Raw genomic sequence first — 18601 nt, forward strand, 5'->3', positions numbered from 1 at the left:
ATGAAACCAGGAGATCACGAATACAAGTGAATATAATTCCTGTATTCTACTTGCAATCTCAAATACTATGCCACCTATTTTCAAGAAATTGTAAGGTTTAAACACACCCATTCTAATGGACTCGCCTTCCCACACCACTGTGAAAGGGGGCTGTCTTCCAGGGCTGGTCCACTTACAAACCTAAACTCTGGGGGTTATTGGGGATCATTGGTACACCTGACTGACCTCCAACCCAGCCCCAGACAGGTCCTCAGTGGAGAGGCCAGGCCTCGTCCAGACTTAATACACATGGCCTCAGCTGTCCTAGCTCTTGAACAAGACATATTTTGTTGACACTATTTCATCATTATTATCACATCGTCCTGTCCTGCACATATTGGGCAGTAAATAACAACTAAGTAGATGAAACTCAGAAGTCAATTTACTTAATTTCAAGCTATTGTGTTTGGTGCTTGTACTGGTGATGGGGGTGGAGATGGGGACAAGCCAACTGGCAAAACTCTCAATACTGAAAACCCCCCATTGGCCCACATTAAACAGGGACACAAAATCTTTCAGAAGATTCCAAATCATCTCTAAGGTATATCCTGAGCCATAAAATAATAAACAGAAGACGTGAATGTTCAGATTGCTTTCAGGAATGAGGAGGTAGCAGTTTCAAATTAGGCCGTGCATTGACGACAAGACAATCACACCCTTAACTTCGGCTCCACAGAGAACACATCAGATAGTGTTTATTCTCTGTAGCTGGCAAGCGTTATGGAAAAAGACAGCCTCAAACCCTTAAAAAAGTGTAATTCTGTGAAGCCTCTGAAAACAAGAGCTATAGCTTATTTTCTATTTACAGCAAATAGCACAGTGCAGGGTCACAGTTCGTAGGCAGTTCATAAATATGTTAAACATAAGATTTAAACTTCATTCAATATCAAATTTTTAAAGTGGTTCTGTGGTATTTTTTATCATTTGGGCTACATAAAGTGTACATTATGTACACACACACACACATATATAACATACACGTATTACTAAACCAGGTGTCTTCAGAATTATAAAACAAATATTTATTAAACATTGTGTGTAAAGCTGTTAGGTACTGTAAACAATACACTACCTCCTTCCCCACAAATTTCACAATCTTCTCTGTACTTTTTATCTTCCACACTGCAAAGATCAGCGTAGTTAAGCTCCTCTTCAAAATTCTCTCCCTTTCTTAGTTCTGAATCCCCACTGTAGGATTCCCCTAGGGCAGGAATCCAACTTGACCTTGTCTATTGCCTGGAGAGCTTTTTAAAGCTGAGTTCCCAGGCCCCACCCCCAGAGACTGGAAGTGTCTGAGAGGGGAAGGACCTGTACTTGTAACAAGCTTCTAGGTGATTCCAACATGGAGTCCCTAAACACTGCTTTAGGCAACTTCAGCTATAATATGAATAATAGTAAGTAACATTTATTGAGTACTTAATTACATAATTCTTTATCTCATTTAATCCTCATAATTATCTTAACAGGCAAGTAAGAGGCAAATAATACCATCCAATTTACAGTCAACTTCTAGAGGCTTCAGGTTTCTCCACGGAGCTTCACCAAGGTCAACACAGGGATAAACGTGAACCAGCTTTATCTATGCTCTAACCACTAAGCTTTAAGGCCTGGCTCATTCATGTCCTAGCCACAATCTCTCCCTCCACGATTTCCAGCACCCCCATGGCTTAAATGATTACTCTTAAGGAGATAGCTCTCAAATCTTTATCTCCTACACAAAGCCGCCAGATGGATCTTTCTTAATTACAGATTTATGCACAGGCACTTGCTCCAAAGCCTTCTATATCTCTTGCCTTCATCCCTGGGCTGCTGCTGCCTTTCAGTGCTTCTGTTCTTCCTGCCATGCAAACCTTATTCATCCTTCCAACCCAGTTTACATCCTCTTCCACTCTCCCCGTTCCCAAATCTCTGTGGTACTGTTATCAAAAATGAGTCTTTTGTTTATATTTTGTCTTAGTTTGCTAACAACTGTCTCATGTGTCAGTGTTGTCATTCAAATAACAAATTTACATAAACCACCTATTATTAACGCTTTTTCTAATTATCCACAGGAATTAGCACAATACTGAAAAAAAGGCTGAGGAAATAAATTTTGCCAAACAAAAGAAAACACAAATTTACAGACTTGGGATTAGATGGGATTTTAAAGAACACTTTTCAAAACCATCTAATGCTTTCACACCAACCTAAAACTATGGCTTCTAAGAACAGAGTCAGCATATAAGTAAAACACAGCCATCTTCAAAGAAAACTCTACTTTGGGTTGGGTCCAAAATGTTTCTCAGTCACTTTTACCCACTGGTTCTCATTCTGCCCTTTGAAAGAACAGTCAAATCCCACACTTCAGGTGTTAGAAGACAGGCCATTTCAATCTTCCTCACACCCACCCAATCGCCCTCACCTCTAACCCAATCTAACCGCTCCCCACACCCCAAGCTAGACAGCCCCACTTCCTGTGTGTGTCCCTCCCACGGTATCAACACAGTGTCCCTCCCACGGTATCAACACAACCTCCCTCCCATCCTGACTGCCCTTCTCTGGATACTGGCTCTATACTCTCCCCTTGAAGGGCAGAGCCTATCCCATGCTGACTGAGTGGTCCAAGTGGTCTGGGCCCAGCAACAAGCAAAACTGCCAGCAGCCCTGTTCCATCTGTGACCAAAGCACTGTCAAGCCCCTCTGGGAGATCCACAACTCACAATAACTGAAGGCCACAGAAATTCTCCAACAGACATGTTCAATTATTTAACCCGCCATTTCCCAACCCCCCCCCCCCGCCCACCTCCCATAATAACTAGTAAGATCAAGTGATTCTCTGCAGAACTCACTTTGGGAAACTCTGTTTTGGTTATTTCCGTTAATAGACTTTAAAACTTCTATTACACGGTAGGTAATTAATAATTAATCAATTGATAATTAATGAATGTTGTTGGAAAAGTGACACTGTATTATTGATTCATATTAAGCTTGCTGGAGGCAACATCCTCAATCTTTTTAGATATGCTGCTGCAAAGCTATCTTTCTGTTCTGTGCTTACGCAGTTGGTTATACAGATCCAGCTTTAGGACCTTACAAGCGTCCTTATTAAAAGTCTTACAACTAAACTTAGCCCATGGCTCTGGTCTAAACTAGGAAGTGTATATGCACACACACACAATGCTTTCAATTTTATCTCATTTAAAATTCATGTCTTTGAGAAGTTATCATCTTGACTTATGCTAGTTAGATAAGAAAGTCAAGTCCTCCAAAGTCCCTTACTCAAGGTCATACAGGTTAAGTTAAAAACAGAAGTGAGGTTTCACATTTTGATGAGTGTAACTATGAAAAGCAGTACTTTCCAATAATATGGTTCTATTGACAGTGGCTGAGTCACAGCTTTTAAAAAAACAAAACAAAACAACTTTAAATTGGCATACAGCTGTTAAATCCTCCATTGTGTCAACAAGTTTCCATTGGACACCTACTTCCTTAGAGTGCTTGTATACCCAGTAATAGCCACTGGAATCCAAGGATGAGTAAAACAACACAGGATAAGGAACTGACACAAGCAAAAAGGATTACAATGCAGCATGATCAACGTTAAAATAACATTTACTACAAATTCAGGCTTACTAATATAACTTTTTTACACTTTTATGAGAAAGTATAATTATTATCCAGCCCCAGTATCTAGATGGAGGGATCTCTTATGACCATAATTCAGTTAAGAAAAATAAGCCCCGTTCAAGTTTATATAATCGGAAATTTCCAGCCAGATGCCAATGTAAGCAGCCTTGGGTGGTGGCTTCAACTAGAGTTTCCGGGAGCAAAGTACTGAGGCTTCTAACAGGAAGACATCCTCTTTCCGTCTCCATTAGAATTCCAGTCACTCTCCAAGTCCTCATGAGTCAGGTAACACGATTTTTACTTGAACACACACATGAATAAATGACTGGGACTCATAAAATTCCTCACAAGCTAATGAAATCTGACAGTCCAGATTAGGAACAAAATAATTTGATAAAATGAACCCAGGAAGAAAGGGAGAATTACAAGATTCTATACACTTAAGAGTTCATAGTTTTTCATCCTAAATGTGTGTATCCTTAGTGTTTGTTACATCTGGCTTGTTAAGTTAAAAGGGAAGTAGAAAAAGAAAGCCATTCCTTTCCTGGTCACTCTTTAAAATCTGTGTCTCACCCCAAAATCCCCCCCCCCGCCCCGCTAAAACACCCCAATCTGCCTTCCCTGCTTTATTTTTCTATTCAACATGCTGCACATTTTCTTATGTGTCTTGTCTTCTATTATCTTCCTCAGTAGCACCATGAGGTCCACGAGGACAAGGAGCTATGCCACTCCCTCCCTGGTAGCTACAACAGTTTGTCCGGATCGCGGGAAGATGTATAACAAATATGTGAATAAATGAATGTCTAAGTCCGGACAATCAACAACTGAGTCTTCTGAACTCAGCTGTGCCGAAGGACACGTGGATGTGGGCTCTCAAACCTTTCTCTTGTATTAATTAGCTCCCTACTCCTTTGTGAGAGGAACCCAAAATGCTGCGTCACCCAGCATCACTGCACTCACCTGTTCCTAAGAACAGTTCAGTAATTCCTTTGTACCAGTTGAGCAGAGCTGCCACATAGACCAGCTTTCCCCACAAATGTTCTCTGGTCCTCTCACTCCTCATGAAGTTGTTTGGTTTTTGAATGTTCCTTAATATTGGTTTGTCGGAAGTCATGACGCATTTTTGGAACGAAAAACAGAAAAACACGTCATGACTTTTCTGACAACCCAATATAATGCAGAAGTCCATTCAAAACCTCATGCAACATTTTTTAAATATGAGGAGCCATTCAAAATAGCCCCAAACTGAAAAAAAAACCCAGAAGTCCATCTATAGTAGAACAGAATAAAAATTGGTAGCCTATTTGAGTCTTGGCATACTATACAGTGTGTGACCAGAATAAACAAACTACAGCTATCTGTAACCACATGGATGACTCTCTCATACATCGCGTGAAACAAAGGCCAAAGAGCACATATGGTCTAACTCCACGTACATAAAGTCCAAAAAAGGCACAACTAATCTATAAGTGTAGGCAGTCAGGAGAACAGGTATCTTTGGAGGAGAGAGTGAGGGTTGAAAGGGGGCTTCAAGTAATCTTTTATTTCTTGACCTGGGTACCGCTTCCACAAGCATATTCATTTTGTAAAAAATCATCAAGGTGTTCACTTATTTGTGCATTTAATGTTATACTTCAATAAAATTTACATGAAGAAAAGCAGAGCAGTAGCATGTATGTGTGTGTGTTGTGTCTTATGCTACGATGGTTTAAGAAAGAAGGTGAAATTTTATACACACGCATATTTTTATAAATAGAAACATAGGAAACACAAACCAGATGCAACATTCATTATATTCCTATTCTGTGCCAGGAGCTGTCCTCTACTCTATGGATAAAAAGACAATTCTAAATCAGGTACAGTCCTTGCCATTATCTTTATGGGGAAGCCAGACAAGAAACCCACACCTGGTCACCTTTGTAAAGGGGCACAGGAGAATGCTACTAAATCATAACGTGAGGGCAGGGTCAGGAGGATACTCAAGAACAGGTGACTCTAGGATATGGTTCTGAAAGAAGGGCTCTGAAATAGGAAAGGGAAGAGCACAAATGAAGTGAAGGGCTTCACGGGAGAAAATATATTTGAGGAGCTAAAAGCAGTTTGGTATGGCTGGAATGAAGGGTATGTATGGCCAAAAAAACCCCAAAAAACATGAGGCTAGAAAAACAGAGGGGAGCAAGATCACCAAGGGCTTTATGTGTTATACTTAGGGGCCTGACATTGAAAAAATGGTCCAGGATCGGATTTCACGTGGGCCAAACAGGAGGTATCAATCAAAACAAGTAAATTCACCCCTATTCAAATTCATGGCTCTGGATCAAGTATTGAGCTTTTTAGTATCCAGACCTAAGTTCCTTAAAGGGAGGTACTCCTTTGGATGGACTGAACAGGTTCTGTATGTTGAGTTCCATTCGGTTACTAAAAGTTGGGTGTCCAGATCTTACCAAAGGTGATATTTTCACTCCACATGAAGCAGCAGGAGGAATACCTTGTTTGCCAAATCTTGGAGCAAGCAGATGGAGTGGGGTGCAGATGTCACGATAAAAAGCTGGGTACCTTGAACACTAACCATAGCCAGGGAGAGCTGGGGGGTGGGGGGTGAGGGGGGACATTTGACAGTAAGCAAAGGTGCTGCTTAGTGTCAGGGGCGGGCCTGTCAAACTAGGTGTTCTTCCCCTGGACTGACCCACACCATGCATTGTTCTGAAAACCCCTTACAGACCGACAACATGGGATTTATAACAGGGTCAAGTACGTTCCATGGAAACACTGAAACAAATCTATGGATCAGGGGTTATACCCCATTCATAGGTCCATGCTTTCAAAATAAAATAAAGGATAGGGGAAAGGGAGAGACTATAAGAGAAACAGAAGCAGAAAACTAACAAACAGAAGAAAACAGGAAGGTTCTCACTCCCTCCCTCTCCCCATATATAAGGTATACATATAAGATAAAAATTAGGGGAAACAAAGAACAGAAATGTGTCCTAAGAATGTTAAAGTTTGAGTCTGCCATGCTAGAATACCTGCAAAACCTGAACCACCTTTTTGGACCAGTATTTTCTGAGAAAAACCAGAACCCGGAAAATATTTGATCTCTACCCCCCAAATCAGAGATTATCAGTGTTCACTGCTCTGTACAACAAGGTGTTCAGTAAAGAATGAATCCACTTATTCTGCTTATAGCGGTAGATTCCTGTAAGGAGTAATACAGTGATTGAGTCCCTATGGCCCGTACCTTTCTAAATACCTGAGCGTGTTAATCTCATTTCACCCTCACAATAAACCGAGAGGTAGGTTATTGCCCTCATTTTATAGATGAGTGGACTGAGGTTTAGATAGTAGCTTGACTACGTGGAGCCCAGATCTCACAACATGTCTTTGTCTCCAGAGTCCAAGTTTTTAACAAGTCTGATCTGTTGTCTCTCAGGTTCCCAATGCCTAGGAATCCTTTGAACCCACAGCTACCCATTCCCACACTTTGCTTACAAGTTCCTTTTATCTGGATCTTTATTGTCAACATCTTAGAAAGGACTGGCTTCCAATATTCCCCTTCGGTAGTGGTGCCAATGCTCATAACAGAGTATGGCGTATCCCGAAAATTTTATTAAGTTTTATAAAAATTTTACAAGTTTGAAGCGCTAATGTGAATCCTGGAATTTTGGCACTTCAGATCCACTTAAGATGATATCCAGCGATACTCATACTATGTACACTGAGAGATATTAAGATCCAAGGTTGTGGGCGCACAGTGACACATTTAAGAAAGAAAATAAAGCTGTTGCTTTTTATATTTTTAAAATGCAAGGATTTTTTTGACAGTAAATCTACACCGTTTGGCACATCTATTTTAATGTTCTGGAGCAACTGTGTGGCAATTTTCACCCAAAAAGTATTTAAAGAAAGCCGTATAGGGTGAGGGAGGACAGACAGTAAGTGTAAGGAATCCCAACAATTATTTTGGGGTAAACATTTCATTTGAAAAATCTTTTTGCTTTCCTCGTCCTTCCCATTTGAGGCAGAAAAGCACCAAATCGATCATAGGTTATGTTTTCCACCCTCTCTGGTTTTTATTACCAGCTATTTAAAAGAAAACAAAACAACCCAAGTGGTAAAAATTAACAGCTATGAGTTACCTTATAAACATTTCCACTGACCTGTTAGTCTATTTAATCTGTTAAATTATTAAACTGTACATGAGATTAGAAATGAAAATGTTGCCCAAACAGATATTAACTCGATGAGTCGCCTATGGTAATCACTTAACTGATTCAGCTTTGTCCTGCCGCGCCCCCCCCCCTTCTGAACAGCATGGTCAATTACCAAGCTCCAGAAGTACACACCCATGGGAGGGGCCCAGCAAACAAGGGTGCCCAAAGCCTGCACTGTATAACCTGAATGGAACCCCTATAACCTGAATGGAACCCCGGGGCAGAGAAAGCTATAAATTACCTTTCTGGTGCTCTTTTTATTTTTGTTTTTTAAAGGACAAACCAAGTCATCCCTTCACATTCTTTTAACTTTAATAGGGAACAGTGTGTTTTTCCCAGGACCCATCAGCTCCAAGTCAAGTCGTTGTCCTTCAATCTTAGTTGTGGAGGGCGCACCTCAGCTCCAAGTCTAGTTGCTGTTTTCAATCTAGTTGTAGGGGATGCAGCCCACCATCCCATGTGGGAGTCGAACCAGCAACCTTGTTGTTAAGAGCACGCATTCGAACCAACTGAGCCATCCGGCAGCCCAGCGGCAGCTCAGCGCAGGTCGTTCTCTGCAATCTAGTTGCGGAGAGCGCAGCTCACTGGCCCATGTGGGAATCAAACCAGCAACCCTGTTGCTCAGAGCTTGCGCTCTAACGAACTGAGCCACCCGGCAGTCCCTGGTGCTCTTTGCACTGAATGCCACATCTACTCTGGTCTGCTCTGGGGGTAAAGTCTCAGAGTGAGTACAGATGTCACTGACGGGAATGTGTGACAGACACAGACCAGCACAGCAACACTGCTCTCTGGAGCTGACACTAGACAAAAGGTCTGCCCACCGCTTGGGTCTAACCTTTCCCCCCTCTTCTGTCCCAGGGACCAGGCAGAACCATGTCTCCTGCCACTGCTGATACATTTCCTCTGTATGAATGTGCTCTGGTGACACCTGCTCATACCAAGCTTGAATAGCTCTTTTCATAGCTTTTCCTGATAGCATCCCATCCCAAGATTAGAACTGTCTACTTGGCTCTTTCCCAACTGATACATAAACTCCTACCCAGGGACCCTAGGAATCTGAGCATGTCTCTTCCATCAGGCTGTAACCTCCTTAAGAGTACAGGCTGTCTTATCCTTTACTTCGTCCGCAATGCCTGATAAAAATTGTTGCTTAAATTAACAAATTACAGCTCAGCACGTAGCATGCTGGGGCCACTTGGCAGAGGTGCCTTGTTTTCTCAAGTTAAAAGTATACTGGTTTTTCTGCAACTACACAAAACTGAAAAGATTCTATAAGCCAGAAAAGGGCAGAGTGAAATTGATACTTGACTAACTCTGCTGGTCTAAGTGTAAATTGGTATAACCCTTTGGGAAAACTATTTGCAAATTCAACAAAGTCATAAAAATGCTCATACCCTCTGACCGAGCAATTTCAAACAGATTATCCCAAATATGAGGTCATTCTGTGCACAAAGTTTTTATTAAATTATTTCTAAAAGCAAAAACTTAGAAAACAACTCAAGCAAAACAAAATAACAGATGACTGTGATACATACACTTGATAGAATCTTATATAGCTTTACAAGCAAAAGCTATGAAATCTTATAAACAGAACAATGTCGAGCACCTAGCCTAGACTGTCACACTACTTGCTTATAACGATCTTCCTAAGGACCAAAGGTGGAGGGGGAATTCCTGGACTGAGGAGGAACCAGTGACACTGGTTTGCGTCCCGGCCCTGGTTGCTTCCGTGGTCCTCTCTGGACCTTGGCCGCCCGACTGTTAAGATGACATTGCTGAGCTGGATATGGTTTCCTCAATCTTTTCGATCAAGCCCCAGTTCCCATCACTGACACACAGGAGGTCTTCTGCAAATAAAAACCTTCGTTTATATGTACACTGACTGTTTGCAAAATATAAAATTATACAATATTGAATGTGTTTTTAGAAATTACACAAACCCCCATAAATTCTGATTCTTCTTCCTTCCCTTTGGATCCTGAGAAATCACTAGACTGCAGACTCTCTGCTTAAAATCCCACGATTAGGGGTAATGTACAACATAGGGAACAGAGTCAATAATATAATAACTATGAATGGTGACAGATGGGTACTAGATTGTGTTCACCACTTTGTAAGGTATATATGTGTTGAATCACGATATTGTATACCCGAAACTATTAATATAATATTGTATGTCAACTATTGGGTTGTCAGAAAAGTCATGACATATTTTTTCTATTTCTCATTGCAAAAATGCATCAGGACTTTTCTGACAACCCAATTACAAATAAATTTAGAAATTAAAATAATAAAATAACCCCCCACAATCATACTGCCATTGTTTTCTTCTCTCTTCATTTTGGAAAACCACCTCAGATTTACATTCGTCTGCCTTCTCTCTTCTCCCTTTCCATAGGGGATTAGGGTGTGACTGCCCTATACTGGTGGCCTCTTTTCCAGAACAAGGATGCTTTAGCCCCTCTTCATGATATAGCTGGGGAGTGGTGCCTGAATTATATGGAAAAGCACATTCCCATAGCCACCTCCATGCTTACTGGTCAGGAAATGACACTGGAGCTACCTATAATGGAGACGGATCATAAAAAAGCTTCTAATTCTTTATATGTTCTTCCTTCTTCTCTTACTATGCTGAAAACTGCATTTAGTGATGCTTGAACAGAATGCAGTTCTACAGCAAAGAGCTGAATTTCTTCAACTCTGAAGCGCTCTCCGCCTAAGTTTCTTCTATCCCTTTGCAAATATGGAACATAAGAGTTTAGAATGAAACTGCAAGTTGCTTGTCTAAATGATTCAAGAGTGATAATAATGAATGTTGGTGAAGATGTGAGCAAGGTACCTCCATATCTTGTTGAAAGGACTATAAATTGGTATAACTCATAGAGGGCCAACCTGCAACAGACATCAAAGTAAAATGTTCAGGCTTTTTAATCCAACAGCTTCCATTTTCAGTTATTCATCCTGAAGAAATTCATCCAGGACAAATAAGAAGTATGTAGTATGTTCAAGGATGTTTATCTCAGTATTATTAATAAAAGCAAGACTGCAAACCTACCTAAATGGGCAACAAAGGTACTAGGGGAAAAAATTACGTCAAAGCCATACCATGGAAAACTAAGCAATCACTATTTCAATTTAAAAAATCGTATTATGTAACAATGTATCAATATATAGTGCATCAATCATATTTGCCATTAAAGAAAGACACAGGAAAATATATGCACAGAACAATTTTAGAAATTGTCCATCCAGAAGTCCAGAGTCACCTGTAGAATTACGGATCATCTGCACTTTTGTTAGCATACGGCATTTCCGTGACTATCAGAAAAGCTCTTATATGATAAAGAGGTCCTCTGTTCCAACAGTGAAAATTCTTGCAGTAACCAAATCTGTTTGAAGTGACCCAAAATTTCAAAGTTTCCAGAGTTACTGAGAATACCTTTTCACCCAACACTTATTTAATATCTATGGGCACACTCTAGAACGCCGCCTTAGGATAATGGTCTTTTTCATTTTTTAAAACATTGATCATACATTTTTATATTCGGAGGAACAGAAAAAACACAATTGAGCCTTTGCTTTAGGAGGGTTCCCCCCTTGTTACTGCTCCAGACTGTCAAAGAGAAAATCACAGGCCCATGATACCGAACCTAGATTTAATACCTGACCTAACTAGTTTCAACCTCTCCCGAAAACATAATCTTAACCAGTCTGGGATTATTTGATCAACACCAATGAAGTAATCTGTCATGTGGGCCCTCTCCGTCCTTTGACAGAAACAGGGCATCTGTACAATAACCCTTCCTGTTCCTCCCCCAATAAAGAGGTCTCCTTTGCCCCACCCTTCTTCCTATAAAAAACTTCCATTTGCACGGCCCCTCTCAGAGTGCCCTTCTAGTTGCTAGAGGGATGCTACCCCATTAATGAATTGTTTAATAAAGCCGATTAGATCTTCACATTTATTCAGTTGAATTTTGTGTTTTAACAACACACAAATAATTGCCCCAATCCCCAATCCCGAATTCCACCTTTGCCTACTCCCAAATGATTCAAAATTATTCTAAAACTTCTGGTGCTTCTCATTAAAACTTCACCAGGCACATTTCCTCAGGCTTGCCTACAATCCCAAAGTATTCTTCCACAGACTGTTCTGTGTGATCTCCCTCCTGATCCTCTTTCGGCAAAGAGATTATTCTCCATGTCCTATGGGGATAATATATTATAATCATATTATCGTTAGCCTGGAAGATTATAACAACAGGCTAACGGGGTTATCTACTCTTTGGGAATTTAAGTGTTTGTAGAAGGCATCCTTCTAGCTGATACTAACACCCAAATTGTTGAACACATAAAATCAGAGCCATGATTTCCATAGAAAGGCCAAAGTTACCAGAGAAAGCACTTGAAAATATCTTGATTCTAAGGCACACACACTTAGCAAAACAAGGTCTCCCTGTGGGTATGAAATCCTTCCTCCAGACAAGATGGCTTGTCTTTTGCAAACATCAAATTATAACCCTAGAAAGGGGGTCCTGTGAGCCACACAGAAGAACGCTGGACTCATTTTCTGTCATTTATTAGATCACTGTGTCTTTCACTTCATCCAGAGTGATCAGACATTAACCTGTTATCTTCAGCTAAGTGATGCTCACCTGATAAAGCAAGACCCACAAAGTCCACAGAAACGGAAGGGCCAGCCTACTCTACAAGGGAATGCTGGAAAGCGTAATGCGCGCTCAAACCTTGTAAGACTGCTCTGAAACATTAAAAACAAATTCTTCCTATAGATTAATTCACTGCAAAAGGGCAAATGCACATTTACGATGGAAAGATCAGACAGGCACCACGTGACCAAGGGATCAGACTGGGCACCACTAACAGTGGAGCAAGCCAACATTACCTTCAGAGGATTCTTGCCAAAACCTTTTAATCAAGCTTTTGGAACCATCTTCCTGTTTACAAAAATACAGGGGAATTAAGGAACACATCAAACTGACACCAGGCAATTCCAGAATGCAGGACGGTCTAGAAAACAACTGGCCTGGATGCTTCAAAAAGTTACTATAACGGGGGGCAAGAGGGGTGGAAAGGCATCTGTAGACTAAAAACCCAAAGAGACAATCAAATGTAATATGTGATTTTGGGGGAGTTTGACTATAACATTTTGAGCACCACTGAGAAAATTTGGATATGGACTGGATATTATAAGATATTGGAAAGGTACTTGTTTATTTTCTTAGCTGTTATAATAGTATGGTGGTTATACAGGAGAATATCCTCTTTGAGATGGGGGGCGGTGCGCGTGCTGGTGTATTTAGAGGTTAAACATGTTGATATCTATCTACAATTTAATTTTATATGGCTCCAGGGAAAGAAAAGAAAGCCACAGTTACAATAAATAAGCAAAATGGTACTAATTATTGACTTTAGATGGAGGGTAATGTGTTGACTGTGTTTTTAACTTGTCTATGTTTAAATTTTTTCATAATAAAAAGTTGGAGAAGTTTGATTTTGGATGTATCTAAGTTGCCAATTAAACCTAAATTAAAGTATATAATACTATATATACTAAGGATCCTGTAAATGGGTAGAACATTACAATACAGGGAGCAAGTGCCTTAGAAATGTTCGTATCAGAAGTTAAAGCATTCACAAATATATAGTGATGGAAGGAGAACTGACTCTGGGTGGTGAACACACAATGTGATATATAGAAAATGTATTATAGAAATGTACTCTTGAAACCTATACAATTTTACTAACCATTGTCACACCAATAAATTACATAAATAAAAAAACTTCTGAATGTGAAAAACCAAAACTAAAAAAAAAAAGGTTAAGGTTAAAGCATTCAGCAGCCATTCTATACCCCCCTCTATCCCCCCATTTCTTTATTTTGTTTTTGGAACCAAGAATTGCATTTAACTCTTTACTATAATTTCATACGAGAGCTGAAGAGAAATTATAAATAATTCTTGTTACTCCCTCACTTCTTCTTTGACATGCCACTACCTTCAAGGTCAAGTTCAAATTCCTCACCCTAGCATGACAGGAAAGTCCATAAATCCTGGTCCCTATCTCAGATTTGCCACTCCCTCATTCCAGCCATAATAAACATCAATCAGCAATTCTCTGGAACCAGCCAAGGTCTCAGACAATGCTGCTCCTCTTGTCCGGAACTTAGACACAAAACCCAAGATGAAGACAAGGGAAAAAAATCCCAGGAAGAAGCATAACAAAAGCATGAGCTCAGGATGAAAAGGGAAGGGAGGGGAAAAGATTCCAGAGAAGAACAAACCCAGCTGTTCTTCCCTCTCCTTTTACAAGTAGCATTCCTATGGTTGGCTGTTTACAGATCTCTTCAATTACATTTGTAGGTTCACCAAAAGAACAACGGCGAATTCCTGAGATTGGCCTTACTGTCAGACTACAATCCATTCCTAGACTAGTACACCCCACAATCCAAACAAACAAACAAAAATCCCTGCAGTTAAACTGAGTTAAAATTCAGTATGCCAAAAGACAACATACTGACCCTCTCCTGGTAAACACATAGCGCTGAAATGCCACAAAAATTAAATTACGGTGCTTTGTAATAGATTTAGCCCTTTGTTTTTAAATATTAACAAGACTGCCAGAGGGAGTAAATTTATCAAGGGATAAGAATCCTAGCAGTATTCCCAGTTTACTCAAGAGGCCAATTAACATTTCCCACCATGCCCAATAACTAGACTCTCTAGAGTTCAAGGTTGCTTAGGACCCTGTGGGTTTGTCAGCAGAGGCCTCTCTGCCCAATAGCCTACTACGATCAGTGCACTCGGGGTTCAGTGTACAGGGAGGCAAAGCCTGAGCTATTATAAACACCTAAGCAAATTTCATGTGCCTGTATTTTTGTTATGTGTCTTTTGCTGTCTGAAGATCCCACAATTAACGTGGCTCTGATTTTTAAAATCAGCAAATGCCCAACATTCATAAACTGTCGGTTGCCATCTGTGCTTTTCACAATTAGATCACTGTTAAAAAGGAGCAAAATTTTCAGCTCTAGACTTTACTTCAACAAACTGGCAAATCATTAAAGAGGTGAGTGAATGACTTCATTTCATATGTAGAGCAGGTTCACTGTACTATGAGGCCACCCTAAAACAAACCTCTTTCTTGAACTCAAACAACTGTAGGTTCTGAGTTTTCAGGTTTGAATTTTATTACCGCCTCTCCTCCCAACCCATCCCCACCCCCCTCAAGCTTGGCACTTTCTGGATCTCTGCTCATAAAATGACTGTCCATGGATGGAGTAACTGACAAATTTTTAAGGGGTTAAAAAAATATCAGGTAAAAAATGAATTAAAGGGCTGGCCAAGTGGCACGTTGGTTAAGAGCTGGCTTGGGACACCAGAGGGCCCCGGTTCGGATCCCACATATGAGGGCCAGTGACACTGCCCTCTACAGCTAAGATGCTGAACAACAGCTCAACCTGGAGCTGGGCTGCCATGAGTCGCCGGCAACGGCGTAGGCTGCAACCCCTGCTGCAGTGGGTTGCCATGGGCTATTGTGTGTAGCCAGCAGCCAGCGTGAGCGGCCAGCAGCCAGCGTGAGCGGCCAGCAGCTGCCGTGAGTGGCCATCCAGAAGCCGGCGACTGATCTGCCTCGCCCGGGAAGAGCGCAATGATGGTGCCAACTTAGGCCAGTGAAGCAACGTCCTCCACAACTAGACTGAAGAACAAAAGGACAGCAACTTGTCTGTTCCCCTTCCCCCAATTCCCCAATAAAAATCTTTAAAAAAATGAATTAAGAAAATATATTGACAAGGACACAGGGAGAAGACAACCATCAATCAGCCAAGGAGAGAGGCCTCAGAAGGAACCAATCCTGCCAACATCTTAATTTTGGACTGCCAGTCTCTTATACTGTGAGTAAGTAAATTTCTGTTGCTTAAGCAAAATTATATGCGGGGGGGGCAAAAAATGTATACAAGAGGACACTTTGGTCAACGTTGCTCAAGCAGTAGTTCGCCGTCATCAGAAGTGTCTGGACGCTGATGGTAACCACTTTGATCAACTCTTGTAATTGCAGAATCAAACATGACTTGCATTCATCTTTTGTTATCAGTATATATTATTACAATTTTAACAGTTTTTTCCTTTCTTAAAATGTGTGTACATTTTTTTTGGCACCCTCTGTATATATATTTGTTCCTAGGAAAGCTGTGAGCTATATAAGAATAAAAGAAAAATTCACCTCAAAGAAAAAAAACCAAAATGATCAGGTAGCACCAACTATAACTTCCCACCCAAATGACTCCTCTAAATGGATCCACAGAAAGAGTTTCTTGAGGTGTCTTTTGCTAATTTGTGATTAGAGCACAACACACTCAAGAAAATGATGCTCACAGCAGGACACTAATACTAAGTAATTTTATGAGATTATGTCTGCATTTGTGTTAAATAATTTATGCTGGGAGCGGTAATAAAAGCAGAGATAAAGTTAGCTATTGATTGAAGATGGTACTAACCTTGTCCAAAAAAAAAAAAAAAAAAGAGGATGAATGAGTAAGTACCTTCAAGACCCAGCGCAGAAGCACCTGCCAATTGATCTCTTCCTCCTTTAAAAAGGCCCATTGCTCTCGTGAGCAACACTTTTTACACTTGGCAGTTGTGTAGGGTCTGTGTAATCTGTGATGTCCTCATGGTACCAGGGCTAGAGCAGGCACATACAAAACTACTAGGCGGCTGACTGACGGGAAGAAAGGCACAGCCAGACCGAAGACAGTGACCCACCTGTCCTGGCCCAGGTTGGGGAGATGAGAGGGAAAGAACTATACACAGCAATACATTTCATTAACTCTTTAAAAGAACAGGTTAAATAGCATTCACACTGTGTGTTTAAGATGCCGAGTGCCTGCTGCTTTCCAGCGAGTAATGAAGGGGAGTCACCCTGAGAAGCAGAGAATTACTTCTACCTGCATAAAGGCATAATCATTCCAAAACTATGGGATGGGGGCATTCCAATACCACTGCACTATGAGGTATAGGCCCCTATCTTTTAAAAGGCGTATTGTTTTGCTGACTTCTTTGTTTCTGGGGTATTTCTGCAGCCTTTTCAGAAGAACCTTGGAGGATCAGCCAGAGAGCACTGCAACTTTCTGATGTCATCTAGGGTGTATGGGCTAAAAAGGGAACCGAACCTCGAGGTTTTCAAGGTTAAGATAACCATAACTATACCACCTATCATGCAAAGAGATGAGCCACACCAAGTATAGTACAAGTTTATCTTGAGTATGCTGAAGTCTTCAAGTAATCTCTCCCTGCAGAGTCTGGCCCTGAGATAACACCTCAGATACTAAGTCTGGTAAAACTGTCATAATCTCCTTCCACACCTTGGTTCCCCTGAGCACCACACCCTACTCCAGCTTCCCTGCAGCAGCATTGCCAGGACAGCGCTATTCTTTAATCTATGGGCAGCTTCAATATTGGCTAAAGTGTCCTGTTATTTCCATTTTTTAATCCCCTTTCATACCATTTAGACTGTAAACACATTGATCTGATCCCAAATGCTGGGTGCAAACACTTGTTGGTGATCGTGTTAAAGGAAGGCTTCTTTGACTCTATTTGATCTATTTCTGAAGAGAAACTGTTTGCAGGGGAAAAGAGTAGAAATTGCTTTTTTATTATGCAGCTAAATGAACAGAACAAAAATTACATTTCACCAGAATGCAATACAAATTAAAAGTCACACCCTCCAAAGTTACATATGGATTTGGCTAAAAAAATGATAGGTCAAATATCTTTGATGTTATATGTTAGCATGTGCTCTAAGAGACATTTTCCATCTTAGGACACAGAGTAAACAAATTCTATTTCCTAAGAGCAGAGGAGAATGGCAAGGTACAGAATCAGGGGACACTAGAAATGAGCCTATACCTCACCCCTCCTGATATGCCAATCGGACACAGCCTAGGGCTCCTGGGCTAAATTAAAAGTTGAATGGCAACTTGGTTATTAATTTCCAAGAGTCAGCACAAGGGGCTCAAGATAGAAAAGCAGAACCAATCCTGGACCTCAAACATGACTGAGTGCATGTCACAGCATGATTTCCAGCCCAGGATAGGTGGGTGGGTAATAACTTGGCTGGACAAGAGTATTGGCCCTTTCCTGAGTTTACTCACCTACCGTTCAAAGAATACAGATGCTTTCCTATTGTAGCCACAGCCAGCACCATCCATGAGTCTTTATGTGGATGAACCACTGGAATGGGCGCAGCCTCTGAAGGGCAAGACTTATAATCAGCTGGCCATGAGGTCGTGAGAAAGGCCTACAAATGCATGCTTGATAAGATACATAATCATTGAACCCTGGAAGCCACCCAGGAGCTTTGGGAGGAACAAAGTGAGACAGGACACATAACAAGGAAACACTCTTCTCAAACTTCCTCCTTGCTCAAGCGTTATTTCAGAAAAAAATAAAGACTAAGGGGTTTCGTTTAATTTCAATGAAGTATTATTTCCATTTTATGGCAAAACAAGCTGCGAGTCAATCGTTGCTTTGATCTGGCTTGAAAGCTCCCACTAAGCTGCTACTAAGACCTTGGAGATCCTTGGCCTGTAGTTGCGGTTACTGCTAACCAGCAAAAGTGAGAAGTTCTCAGGGTTCTTGGAGACCAAAGCAAAGTCTCCTCTGGCCTCCCTGATATATTAATTTAATCCTTATGCCCGCTAGATAATTATATATAAAAAAAGAAAAATTTAAAAA

The 18601-nt window shown here is 40.8% G+C and overlaps 1 protein-coding gene across 1 annotated transcript in view; it reads right to left on the reverse strand.

The window, feature by feature from the left end:
- Positions 1-18078, reverse strand: part of B4GALT5 (beta-1,4-galactosyltransferase 5) — a 38024-nt gene extending 19946 nt beyond the window's left edge. The window contains exon 1 of the mRNA XM_019640912.1: positions 18023-18078. Coding sequence (XP_019496457.1) covers positions 18023-18071 — 49 coding nt within the window. The 5' untranslated portion in view covers positions 18072-18078. The remainder of the gene's footprint in view (positions 1-18022) is intronic.
- Between the last annotated feature and the right edge of the window lie 523 nt (positions 18079-18601).

The sequence above is a fragment of the Hipposideros armiger genome, unplaced genomic scaffold (assembly GCF_001890085.2).
Source record: "Hipposideros armiger isolate ML-2016 unplaced genomic scaffold, ASM189008v1 scaffold_54, whole genome shotgun sequence".
Classification (NCBI taxonomy): Eukaryota; Metazoa; Chordata; class Mammalia; order Chiroptera; family Hipposideridae; genus Hipposideros; species Hipposideros armiger.